Source organism: Colobus angolensis, unplaced genomic scaffold (genome assembly GCF_000951035.1).
Source record: "Colobus angolensis palliatus isolate OR3802 unplaced genomic scaffold, Cang.pa_1.0 Scaffold95, whole genome shotgun sequence".
Lineage (NCBI taxonomy): Eukaryota > Metazoa > Chordata > Mammalia > Primates > Cercopithecidae > Colobus > Colobus angolensis.
In genome coordinates, this window is record NW_012123487.1 from 4,653,815 (window position 1) to 4,666,724 (window position 12,910).

A 12,910-nucleotide genomic window follows, 5' to 3' on the forward strand; every position below is an offset into this window, starting at 1 on the left:
CTCCTGACCTCGTGATCCGCCCCCCCATCGGCCTCCCAAAGTGCTGGGATTACAGGGGTGAGCCACCGCACCCGGCCTATCCAATAGATATTCTTGCAGATGTGTTCAAATACGTTGATTCAAGAATGTTCACTGCAGCATTATCTTAATAACAAAAGGCTGGAATCCACCCATATGTCCATCAATAGGGGTCTGAGTAAGTAACATGTGGGCATCCTTAAAACTGCTTAGCATGAAACTGTTAAAATGAGAGGAGGATATCCACGCGCTGACATGGGACAGCTTCCATGATACACTGAGTCAAACAAACCAGGTGCAGAAATGTGTGGAGTTTGCCGCTGTCTGGGTCAAAGGGAGGAGGACAGGCACATATATTAACAAGTTTTTACAAGCACAAATAAATACAACTGCATATAAATAAATAACTCTGGAAACTCACAAGTGGTTGCTTCACAAATAGGGGCTACTTAAGGACTAGGAGGTTTGAAAACAATTTTTCAAATCATTGTAAATATATTACTTAAAAAACAACAACAACAATAACAACAACAACAACAAACCCCTACGTCTAGATGCATCAATCCATGCTCTTTTGCTAACTTTTTCTCTGTGTGGAGCTGACAGCAAAAACACGCCCAAAACTCTGCTTTGAAGGCGTGGGGGTGGGGGTGGATGAGGAACTTTAATTTCCTCGCGCAGTGAAGCCAATAAAAGGTATGAATAGATTCAGCCCAACCTCGTGCTCTGTGGCTCCAGGGCTTTCCCCTCTCCGCCCTCCCCCAGCCTGGCTGCCAGTCTTCGGTGCCCTGGGATTTTGAGGACTGGCTGGAGTCTCTGCTTCCCCCTTAGAGGGCGGCAGCGGGGCGTCTCGGGGACGCATGCGCCCCAAATTGCGCTCGGGGAATTAAAAGAGAGGGAAAAAAGCCCCAAGAAAACTCACGCCGCAAACAAAACGCAAGTAGAGGAGGGCGCGCGGCCTGCAGCCCTCGCCCGCGTCCCCGGCCGCGGCGTGATGCGCGCGGACCAGCCCGCGACGCCCGGGCTGCAGCTGTCCCCGCACCTGGACGCCGGCCCGGTGGCCGCGCCCCAGCCTCGATCGCTCGCCGCGGCGACTGGCCCCCAGGCTCCCGGCGCTGGTGGGGCCCCTCGCTCTCCATGGGGCTGAGGGACTGGCTGAGGACCGTGTGCTGCTGCTGCCGGTGCAAGTGCCTGGAGGAGCGCGCCCTGCCTGAGAAGGAGCCCCTGGTCAGGTGGGTGCACCGCCCGGGCCGGGATCTGGGCTTACCTGGGCCGAGGCCGGGCGCCGGGAGTGTGGACACCTGTGTGCTTGTGTGAGTTGGGGAGATGGGCTTGCTGGAAGGGCACGTGGAGGCGCCATCTCAGCCCCTTGGTTCATTATAGGATGTTTTGCGTTTAATTCTTGGATAAGATTTTTGCCGGAAAGCACAAATCTTCGGAGACACCTGAGACCCAGCTGGATGTCTGTACAAAGTGCCAAGAATTCGGGTGTCCTGCCTGGGCAGGGAAGTAAGGGAGAGAAGTTGATCAGAAGTTTCCATAGGGGTCTAATAAGATACAACTGTGACTGGGTATTTGATCGGTATATTACAGTGAAACGGGCCACTGTGGATTTCTGTGTCATTCAGCAAAAAAAGTTGTCTATTTCTCATTCAATTTTGTTACCCAGAGAAGACAATTCCAGTGACTGAGTACGAGGAAATATTTTTCACATGAAAAAAATGCATGTTTCATCAAGGGGCAGCCTATTCACTAGTTGATTCATTACAGGTTAAGCTATGAAGTGTGAGGAAATGTAATGCTCATTAGCAATAAGCTAAGAGGCTTTGTGAAGAGACCATACCAGCCCAGTTTTGTTCAGGGCTGTGATTTTAAGCAATGGTTTTCTATCTCGAGTTTGCTGAAATCGAGGCTGGACTAGGTCATGCCTCAGGGGTAGACATGACAGAAACAGAATATTTAAAATGGAATTAGGAAACAGCATTTCACGTGGAACTCCAGGGTTGAGTAAGCCAATACTGAAGCCAGGGTTTCTTTCTTTTGAAGTATGCAAGTCACGTAATACAGCTTGCACAACTTTTTCTAAAGGATGATTTACCTTTTCTTACTCTATCAAGTCCAAACACCCCCTTGACTTTGGAGATCTTACATAACCCCTTCCTGTCTGTCCACTGTGATTTTCCAGTACATTAAACAGTGTGCACTCCTTGCGGCCGTGGGAATAATCCACTCATTTGCTCTAACCCTCCCTCAAGTGGTGACCTTTATCCTTGCTCCTCCTTACCAAAAGCTGTTTTCAAGGCCTTCTCAAGCAATCTTCTTTGATTTCTTTGCCCTTATCCATCTTCCTCCTGTAGGATGTAGGACTTAGAAATTACCATCTACTCCTTGCTGTTTGGTGAGCACACATGTATATAAACATGTAACTCATGTATATTATATATATAAAGTCATACACACAATACACCGTGTTTTTGATTGCTCTTATCGATGGCACTCCCACTTAGATTTTTAGATTATTGTGGGTAGGGAGAAATGGAATAATCTATCTCTAATCTAATAGGTAGTGGGCAACTACAATCTAGAATTTTATGCTTAGGTTATATGCTGAACTTGTCAGGGCTCTTAGTAATATGAAATACAGGCTTGAGCTTAGTTTCATCCTTAGAGGTCTGAGTATTTCCAGTTTTCTGTCCAGGATTGCTGTTTCAGTTAATAGTTCTGGTGGTTTTAAGATCTAGACCCTCTCCTGTCTTGGCTTCTATCCAGTGAGTACAAGTCAGTGAATTTTGCATGTGATTTTAAGAAGCCCCAGGGTCAATTGGAGCGGAATAGCATAGTGCTTGTGAATCAGGTTGCCTGGAAGGAGTCTGCTCACCCAACTGGGTGACCTGGCACAAGTTATTAAAATTATTTGTGCCTCAATTTCCTCATCTGTAAAATGGGGATGATAATGGTACATAATTCAAAGGGTTGCTGTGAGAGATGAAAGGAGATAATACATATAAAGTGCTTAATACAGAGTGTGACACATGGTTAACACTCAATAAATTGTAGTAATTAATTATCATTGTTATTCTGAGCATGTGGGTATGAGTGGACTGGTCTCATGTGGTTTAGTGTCATACGGGCATCATTTCCATGTAAGAATATTTGGGAAGAACAGCTTATTAATGGATACGTGGAACAGTGGCATGTGTGTATATGGGTACCTGCAGTTTCTTTCCTATACAAGGCATCTAAAGATTGGATCTGAAAACTTTTTTTAGTTGATTTAAAATTTTTTTAAAGTATGCAATTCAGTAGTTTTTAGTATATTCACAAAGTTGAGCAACCATCACCACTATCTTTTTTTTTTTTTTTGAGACGGAGTCTCGCTGTGTCGCCCAGGCTGGAGTGCAGTGGCGTGACCTCGGCTCACTGCAAGCTCTGCCTCCCAGGTTGACGCCATTGTCCTGTCTCAGCCTCCCGAGTAGCTGGGACTACAGGTGCCCGCCACCATGCCTGGCTACTTTTTATTTGTATTTTTAGTAGAGACGAGGTTTCACTATGCTGGCCAGGGTGGTCTTGAACTCGTGACCTTGTGATCCACCCGTCTCGGCCTCCCAAAGTGCTGGGATTACAGGTTTGAGCCACTGTGCCCGGCCAAAACTTTTTCTATAGATGGAAAAAAATCGACATGAAGAATGATGTTCTTAATAAAATAATAATTTGGACCATCTGCCCACTATATACCAGGTGGGCAAAACTATATACCAGGTAGTTTTGCTGAAGGTGGTCTAGGAACACCCTTTGAGAAGCACAGCTCTAAATGCTGATGCTCAAGATGGGACTGAAGGATTGCATCCATTTGGGTAGCATCCATTTATTAAGTGAGTAGTTATTGGGCTTCTACTGTTTGCCAGGCACTGAAATCTGGTTTCTGCCTCTGGTATAATTACATGAAAAGTGCTCTCTTGAAAGAGAAAGAAATCGGATGTTCTTTTCTCAGTGTACATGGAATACCTCTGTGCAGACTGTTCATCCTTTCTTTTACATTTTCTGCTGCCCTGGCTTCTCTGATTTTGCTTTCTCTAGTCTTTTTGTCTGTGATCAACCTCATTATGCAGGTTTTCTTCCTGGTGCCATTGCCAATGCCATAATTGTTAGCAGAGACACTTTTTTGTTTTCTTTACTTTTTAAAACTCTGCTCAGATTTTAAAGACTACCTTTTCAGTTGCCACCTTTTTGATGAAGTCTTAGAAATTCTCCCCAAGGAGTTATGGTATCTCGTTTCTTTCTTTTTACCCCTTGGGTCACTTACTGCATTTTGTCTAGTATTATGTTATAAGGTGGGTGGTATAGTTCCAGTGAAATTGGAGAGGCTGAATCTTACTTTAGTATCCTCTGTGGTGCCCAGCACAGTGGTCTACATGGAATAAGAACTGAATAAATCCTTTTTTTCTCTCTCGAGACAGAGTCTTACTATGTTGCCCAGGCTGGAGTGCAATAGCATGATCTCAGCTCACTGCAACCTCTGCCTCCTGGATTCAAGTAATTCTCCTGCCTAAGCCTCCTGAGTAGCTAGGATTACAGGTGCACCCCACCATGCCCAGCTATTTTTTGTATTTGTAGTAGAGACGGGGTTTCACCATGTTGGCCAGGCTGGTCTCGAACTCCTGACCTCGTGATCCTCCCACCTCGGCCTCCCAAAGTGCTGGGATTACAGGCATGAGCCACCGCATCTGGCCCATACTCTTTGATTAGTAATAATTACAATGAATGTTTGTTTATTAATTGCTTTCTATGTGTACAAATTTTAAATGGTATTTAAAGCAAAATATTATGAAGAATGATAAAGCTAATACCCATAGCTAGCTACCCTAGCACTCACCTTAAGAAAGAAAACGTTAAATAGAGTTGAGTGACGCGCATATTTCTCCATAGCCACATCCTGCTCTCACCTGCAGTAGTGACCTTTACACTGAATCTGTGTTTAGTTTTCTTAAACATGATGCATACTGGCTCTGTGAACCAAGCCTAGTGGGAGTTAGGAGACCAGAGTCCTCATCCCAGCTATTAACCAGCTGTGAGATCCTGGGGAAGTCTCCTAACTTCCTTGAACGTTAGTTTCTTCTTTTGTAGAATAAGGAGATCAGACTTTAATCATGATCTTGAAGGGCTGTTCCAGGCTTGATTGTCCTCTGCCCATGGACTTGTGTTAGCTGACGTTCTGTTTGACCCGACGTGGAATACAGAGCAGTGAGGCTGGCTGTAGTGCCCGGAAGGAGGCTGAAGACCCAGGAAATGTGAATCCCGACCTTTTGTCTAACTCTTCTGTCCAGAGTTATCTCAGCAGTGAATAATTTTGAGTGAGCAATTTTTATGGAAGGAATTTTTATTTTTATGGAAGGAGCAATTTTTATGGAAGCAATTTTTGTGGAAGGAAGAACAAGTCTGGGCCTGGAGAAAGGACACATGGCCTGATTCTAACACAGCCTTGATCCTAACCCAGGCTTCAGTCCCAAATATTTGAATCATCTACTCACTGTTTTCTCACGTTTTCCCCAATTTTAGGACTGAGTCATCTAAGAGTCACAATATCAACCGTCCGTATAAGGTTTGAGGTTCTGTATGCCACTCTCCCCTACACTGACCACATTTCTAAAACAGGGTAAACAGTGATCAAACAACAACAACAACAATAAACCGGTATGCATTGAGGAGAGGATAATGATGCAAATGGATTGTTTTGGTGTGGCTAGATCATTGATCATTTGTCTGTAAAATAGTGAGTGGCTTTTGGTTCAAAATTTCATGTTATTAATTAAAAGAAATACTTGGAGTATGTAATCACCAGTTTTCTGGGGTTGCCACCACCACTTCCCATAAATGTGGTAGCTTTAAAACAAGATAAATCTATTCTTTCACAGTTCTAGAAGCCGTAAGTCCGAAATCAAGGTTTCAGCAGGGCCACAGTCCTTCCAAAGGGTCTAGGGGAGAATCATTTTCACTGATTCCAGCTTCTGGTGGCTCCCAGTGTCCCTTGGCTTGTGGCCACACAGCCTCATTGTTTGCCTCCCTTCATCTTTGATGTGTCTCTCCTCTGTGTCTCAAATATCCCTCTCTTTTCTCTTTTGAGGACATCAGTGATTGGATTTAGAGTCTGTCCTAAAATCTAGGATGATTTCATCTCAAGATCCTTGACTTAATTACATCTGCAAAGCCCTTGTTTTCAAATAAGGTCATAATTATAGCTACTGGGGATTAGAACTTGGACATATCTTTTGGGGGGAAACTATTCAACCCCTTACAGAATGCTTTTGGAAAGATGTGTGAGCCCGAAGCATTGGTTATTATTTCACTTTTGTAGCATGGCTTTCTTCCGTCAGTGATAAGAGCATGCTCTTGCCATATAAAAATCTACCTGAGGCCAGGTGCAGTGGGTCATACCTGTAATCCCAGCACTTTGGGAGGCTGAGGCAGGCCAATCACCTGAGGTCAGGAGTTTGAGACCAGGCTGGCCAACATGGTGAACCCTGTCTCTATTAAAAATTAAAAAAAAAATTAGCCAGGCGTGGTGGCGGGCACCTGTAATCCCAGCTACTTGGGAGGCTGAGGCAGGAGAATTGCTTGAACATGTGATTCTTCTGAGCATGTTTGTGTTCTTGGTGGCACAGCTGCAGTCACCTTTAAGGAGAGAGATACTTAGGTCCTCTGGCACCATGGAGCCTACTGCCATGTAGGAACTAATACAGACATCAGAGGCTTGGGAGATGCTGAGTCAGGACACAAAAGAGCTGGCTGTGGTGTAAACGTCATGCACCGAGGGATCTTTCACAAGGGTTACTTTGAACTTTTTCAGGGAAGTACAGTTGTTACTCTCTAATTTCTATTAGCTGTTAATAACTGATAAACATCATTACATCTGTCTGATTTTTCAAAAGCAAAAGAAGAAATGGAAAGAATGAACAACGATAGCTATGTTTTTATGCATGGCTCTCTCTTAAGCCACCCAAGAGGACCATATAATGAGCTTCCAAATCTATTTTGCTCCTTGTTCATCTCGATGCCCACCTGCAGCTTCCATTCATGATAACAAACTTGATGACCTCTGCAGGCAATGAATGGAGAACAGATGTCACTGTTTTATTTTTCTACAGTGCCTGAATTCCTGTGAGGGAAAAGTAAAATAAAATCTCAGTTTGCTCTAGATGACTATTTTGTGCCCACAAAAGGATCATTCTAAAAAGGAATTGATCAGGGCCTTCGGGTGTGGGTCCAATTCAAAACAAACTGAATTTTCCCGAATGACCCACAGATAGAAAGCATTTACAACAGTGCCTAGTCTATCACAAGCACTAAGCCCGATCTGTGCAGGGTCAGGAGCATGAGGGCAGGGAAGATGAACTTCCCCGTCAGAGACACTTTCCTCCTCAACTCAGTCTCTGCCCCAAGCAATGTGACTCAAATGAAACCATTTCTTCTGTATCTGTTAATAAAATCCTCACCATAGCCCCATGAGGCACAGCTGATTCTTGTTGTCTGTGGTAGTTAGATTCTGTAAAGTCACTTGAACACTGAATTAGTGAATACCGAACCATTGTTCCTAGGAGAACTACAGGGTTAGGTTCCTGTGAGCCGATGGCAGGATTAGATCCCTGTCAACCAATCAATACATAACGTTGTTTTTTGGGTTTCTGCCTAAAGACACCTTATTTAATATATATTGTTGATCTATCAATATTGAACTCATGGCCAACACCCTATATCCCACGTTGGAGTGAAGCTTATCCAACATGTATGTTAGCACTGCAGCACTACATTTTGGGAGATATTCTAAACAGTGAAATTGCCAGCTAAAAGTACAAAAATGCAAAAAAAAAAAAAAAAAAATGCCGCTAAGTGGGGGTCGGGTGCGGTGGCTCACACCTGTAATCCCAGCACTTTGGGAGACCAAGACAGGTGGATCACTTGAGGTCAGCAGTATGAGACCAGCCTGGCCAACATGGTAAAACCCCGTCTCTACTAAAAATACAAAAATTACCTGGGCGTGGTGGCACATGCCTGTAATCCCAGCTACTCTGAAGACTGAGGCAGGAGAATCACTCGAACCTGGAGGCGGAGCTTGCAGTGAGCTGAGATTGAGACACTGCACTCCAGCCTGGGTGACACAGCGAGACTCCATCTCAAAATAAATAAATAAATAAAATGTTGCTAAGTGATCACAAAAAGGACACTTGTTTCCAATCTGATAGCTGAACCAAGAAGCCTGAGTGTTGCCTTTTGACCGCAACTGGGTTGTGCATCTCAGGCAACTCTAAATTTTTTGCCATTCTAGGCATGTTCACGAATGGCCTTGGAAACATCACTAGTATTGATTTTGGGGTTACAGGTAAATTTTGATGAGTGGGCGAATTTTCAAATACAGAATCTGCAAATAATGAGGATTGGCTGGAATTATGTCCGCCATCCCCACTTGGCCATTGAGGAAACTGAGGCACAGAGAACTTCAGTAACTTGCTTAGAGGCACACGTGGTTGAACTGGGATTCATATGCTAGTAGATTTCAATGCCACAGAAAGAGCAGAGCCCTTCTGGTGCACCGAGAGGTATGGAACTAACTGCTTATGTGGTGTCTGTTAGAAATTGTGTTTGGAGTTTGAATCTGTCCCTGAATTGTTACAGCCTGGGGTCCAGAAACACTGGGCCTTTTCCTGCATTGAGGCTACGGAAATCAGGTGCCAGTGGGAAAGAAGGGTGGGGGTAAGGGAGGGCTCACAACATGTAAAAGGGAATCACCACCAACTCGAGAAGCATCACAATCTTTCACATTTGTAGAGTTTTTCATTTTACAGTGTGGACTCTCATGACCTTGGAGCTGATCAAATCGTCTTCTCCCCATTGGAAGGGCTTTTAGAGAGTGTTGACGAGTATGTTTATGTCAGTGAGGTTTCTCAGACCGGGGCCTAGATGGCCTGACTTTTTTCCAACCACATACTATTAGGTTTCCAGAGCCAGGTCTCTGAGCAGATTGGGAAGATTGGCACACCTCATCTGTGGCTTCCTGCAGAAACCTGCAGTTTACAAAGCTCCGGGGCCAGACAGTGATTCACAGGAAGTGCCTGCAGGGGCACAAAGGGTTTGTACTGAAGGAAAGTGCCCTAGATGGAAGATTCTCATTGCAAGGCTGGCACTTTTGCCTGCTTGAAAGACAGGGGAGTGATAGGGGAGGGCCAAAGGGGCATGAATATGCCCAACAAGTAGGAGGGAAGCTCTTTATAAGAAGTCAGCTGTCCAAAATTCACAAGGATGACTTTTAAAGGTTTTCTTCCCCAGAAAGCCACAGCATCCCTCTTCTTTTTTTGTGACTTGCATTAGTCAGTCTTAGTGCCGTTGGAAGTTCCTGAGAAGATGAAATTTTTTTCTCCTACATATCATGTGAGAGTTTGCTGGAACTTTTTATTCTCTAGAATCTTGAAGTGATCTTATCAGTACACCACCTATGTTTAAAAAGTAAACTCTGCTTAAATGCTGGGTAAAATAGTTTATTCCATTAGCAACTGAAGTTGTTTTAGTCTTGTTAATAAATCTTGTGACAGTTACATACCATGCACTCTATTCTTTTGTGCCCTTTTAGGAAATAATTTTGGTGACACAGTGTGCAATAAAAGAACCCTGAACTGTTTGACACCATCCTGAATTGGCTTTTACTTAGCTTTTTTTTAAACAAAAATCTTTTAAAAACATGTGTTCGAATGTGTGATATTACAGACAAAAAACCATACACAAATATGTTCAGTATAAAGAATACCTATAGGCTGGATGCTGTTGGCTCATGCCTGTAATCCTAGCACTTTGAGAGGCCAAGGCAGGTGCATCACTTGAGGTCAGGAGTTCGAGACCAGCCTGGCCAACATGGTGAAATCCCGTGTCTACTCAAAATACAAAAAAAAATTAGCTTGGTGTGGTGGCGGCACTTATAATCCCAGCCACCCTGGAGGCTGAGAAAGAAGAGTCACTTGAAGCTGGCAGGCAGAGGCTGCAGTGAGCCAAGACTGTGCCACTGCACTCCAGCCTGGGTGACAGAGGTAGACCCTGTCTCAAAAAATAAATAAATAAATAAATAAAAAGAATAACTAGAAAGTGAACACTCCTGTAACCACCTCCCATGGTGAAAGATAGCTATTGCCAGCCCCTTATCTCCTCTTGATCATATCGAGACTTCTAGCTTTCCCACCTATGTGTGCACCTTAAAGATGTACTTTGGTATTGCCTGCCTTTAAACTTTGCATAAACGGGATCAAACTGTGTGTTCTCATAGAACTCACTTTGTTGGTGGAGCTTCGTGAGATTCCTCCGTGTTGTTGTGTGTAGGCTTGTTCATGGTTCTTATTGCTTTAGAGTGTATTCCATTTTGTTCCCCTTTTCTACTCTTGGTGGACTTTTGGGTGGTTTCCAGTTTGGGGCTATTAAGTATGGTTTAAAGTCAGCATATAAGGTGAAATTAATTATTCATCCCTCAGTCATACTGGCCTGCCCCTGGTTCCTCAAATATACCACCCACAGCCCTGCCTCAGGGCCTTTGCACTTCCTGCCTGCCCTCCTGCCTTGAAGACTCTTTCTCTAGTTTTCTATGTGGATAACTCCTTCACTTTATTTAGATCTCTGCTCAAAGTCAGTTTATCAGAACATTCTTCCCTGACCATTCTCTTAAAACCGTGCCCCACTTTTCACTGTGTCCCTTACTCACTATGTATTTCTTTGTAGTCCTGAATATCATGTGACATAAACATATGTGCTTATCCTCTGCTTCCTTCCACAAGACTGTAGGGTGAATTTTCATAAATTTAAACAGCTAAAAAAATGTTAGGAGCTCGTCTGTGAGCCTGAAGACACAGAGTCATACTCATCTGTACAGTTTATAGCCCTGTGAACTTGGGAAACAAGGGTGCATTGGGTCAGGAAATATTTATTGAGCATTTACTATGCGCCAGGCACTGGTTTTGTGTTTTTTTTTTGAGGCAGAGTCTAACTGTCGTTTAGGCTGGAGTGCATTGGCACGATCTCAGCTCACTGCAACCTCTGCCTCCCGGGTTCAAGTGATTCTCCTGCCAGGCACTGTTTTAAGCACTTGAGATATATCACTGAGCAAAGTAGATGCAGATCCCTGTCCTAGTGGCTTTTATTCTAGTCCTAGTGGCGTTGGTAGTGGTGGGGGGCACAATAAACAGTAATAAGTAAACTAGGAGATAAATAAGTATGTAGGAAATAAAAGTAGAGCAAGGGAGGGAGCATGTTGCAATTTTAAATAGGTTGGTCAGGGCAGGCCTTGTTGAGGAGGTGGTGTTTAAACAAAGACTTGCAGGAGAGGGAGGAGTGAGGATGTGGCTGTCAGGAGAAAAACATTCTAGGCAGATGGAGATCAGCCACTGCAAGGCCCTGGGGTCAGAGTGTGACTGATGGGTTCAGGGAACCGAAGAGGACAGGGTGGTGGGACTGTCACTGCAGGCCTGTGGACCACTGCAGGACTTTGGCTTATCCCGTAGGCCAAATGGGTTAGCCACTGGCAGGTTTTGAGCTGAGGGATGACATGATCTGATTTACATATTAAAATGGTCACTTTGGCCATCCTGTTAATAAAGAGAAATAGGTGGGTAAAAAAGACAACTGCAGAAATTCTTATGCAAAACGTAAGAGGCCGTGGCTCAGGGTGTAGTGGTAGAGGTGGATGGTTTTTGAATGTAGAGCCAATAGGATTTTCTGATGGATAGGATGTAGGGGATAAGGGAGTGGGGGATGCCGTCAGGGTCTTGGCCTGAGCAATGGGAAGGATGGAGTTGCCATCATCTGAGTGGGGAGCCTGTGGATGGGTTTAGTGGGAAGATCAGGTGCTTGGTCTGGACCACACTGAGCTTGTGTTGTCTGTGAGACATCCCAGTGGAGATGGGAAATTTGAAATTTGGGAGAGAGTACTGAGCTGGGGATTCCGATTCAGGAATCTTCCTCATGTAGATGATGTTTAAAGGCGTGGCACTAGATGAAGTGACCAGGTGTGAATGAAAGCAGAGGAGACACCAAGGACTGGGTCTTACCTTCCTGAGCCCTCGTGTTTCCTCAGCTGGATGACATAACAGTGCTTGCTTCACAGGGTGCCTGTAAGGACCATCTTCAAGCCTCGAAAGCAGGGCACAGATGTGTGAAGCAGCATCATACGGGGCTCTGCCTCAGTGTGAGAATAGAAAGCCCAAAGGGTAGGAGCACATCAGAGTGGGATGCCAGGAAAGGGGTGCCCAGGGCTTTTCTTCCTTCACACTGAGGCAGGTCACATCTCTGGGGTTGAAGGAGGTCATGAGTGCAGGTGGCAAGTGCTGAGGAAAGTGCTGGAACCAATGGAACAATCGCCCCACTGCACCCCAGCTTGGGCAACAGAGCAAGACTCTGTCTCAAAAAATAAAAAATAAATAAAAAAATAAGAAATAAACTTGGGGATAAAACATGTTTAAACACTGGATCAACTAGGTAAGAGAAAGCCGGTATCTGAAAGAACAAAGGAAGGAGATAGAGAAAGAGAAAAAGGAGAAGGAAAGAGAGAATGAGAGAGAAGGAAAGAGAGAATGAGAGAGAAGGAAAAAGAGAGGAGGAGAGGGAGAGAAAGAGAGAAGACAGAGAGAAAGAGAAGAAGAGGGACAGAGAGAAACCAAGAAAGGAGAGGAAGAGAGAGGGGGGAAGAAAGAAAAAAAAGAAAGAAAGAAAAGAGGAGAGGGAGAAAGGAAGGACTGAAGGAAAGACAAGGAAGGAGAGCGAGGAGGGAAGGAAGGCGATGATGGAGAGGGAGAAGATCTTTGGTTCACCTTCTCCATCCCAGGGAGGTCTCAATAGAGGGAAGAAGGGAAAGGTCTTGAAGCCAGGG

The 12,910-nt window shown here is 44.5% G+C and overlaps 1 protein-coding gene across 1 annotated transcript in view; it reads left to right on the plus strand.

The window, feature by feature from the left end:
- Window positions 1–865: 865 nt before the first annotated feature.
- The window catches only part of MREG (melanoregulin), a 74,569-nt gene continuing 62,524 nt past the window's right edge, over window positions 866–12,910 (plus strand). The window contains exon 1 of the mRNA XM_011932311.1: window positions 866–1,250. Coding sequence (XP_011787701.1) covers window positions 1,156–1,250 — 95 coding nt within the window. The 5' untranslated portion in view covers window positions 866–1,155. The remainder of the gene's footprint in view (window positions 1,251–12,910) is intronic.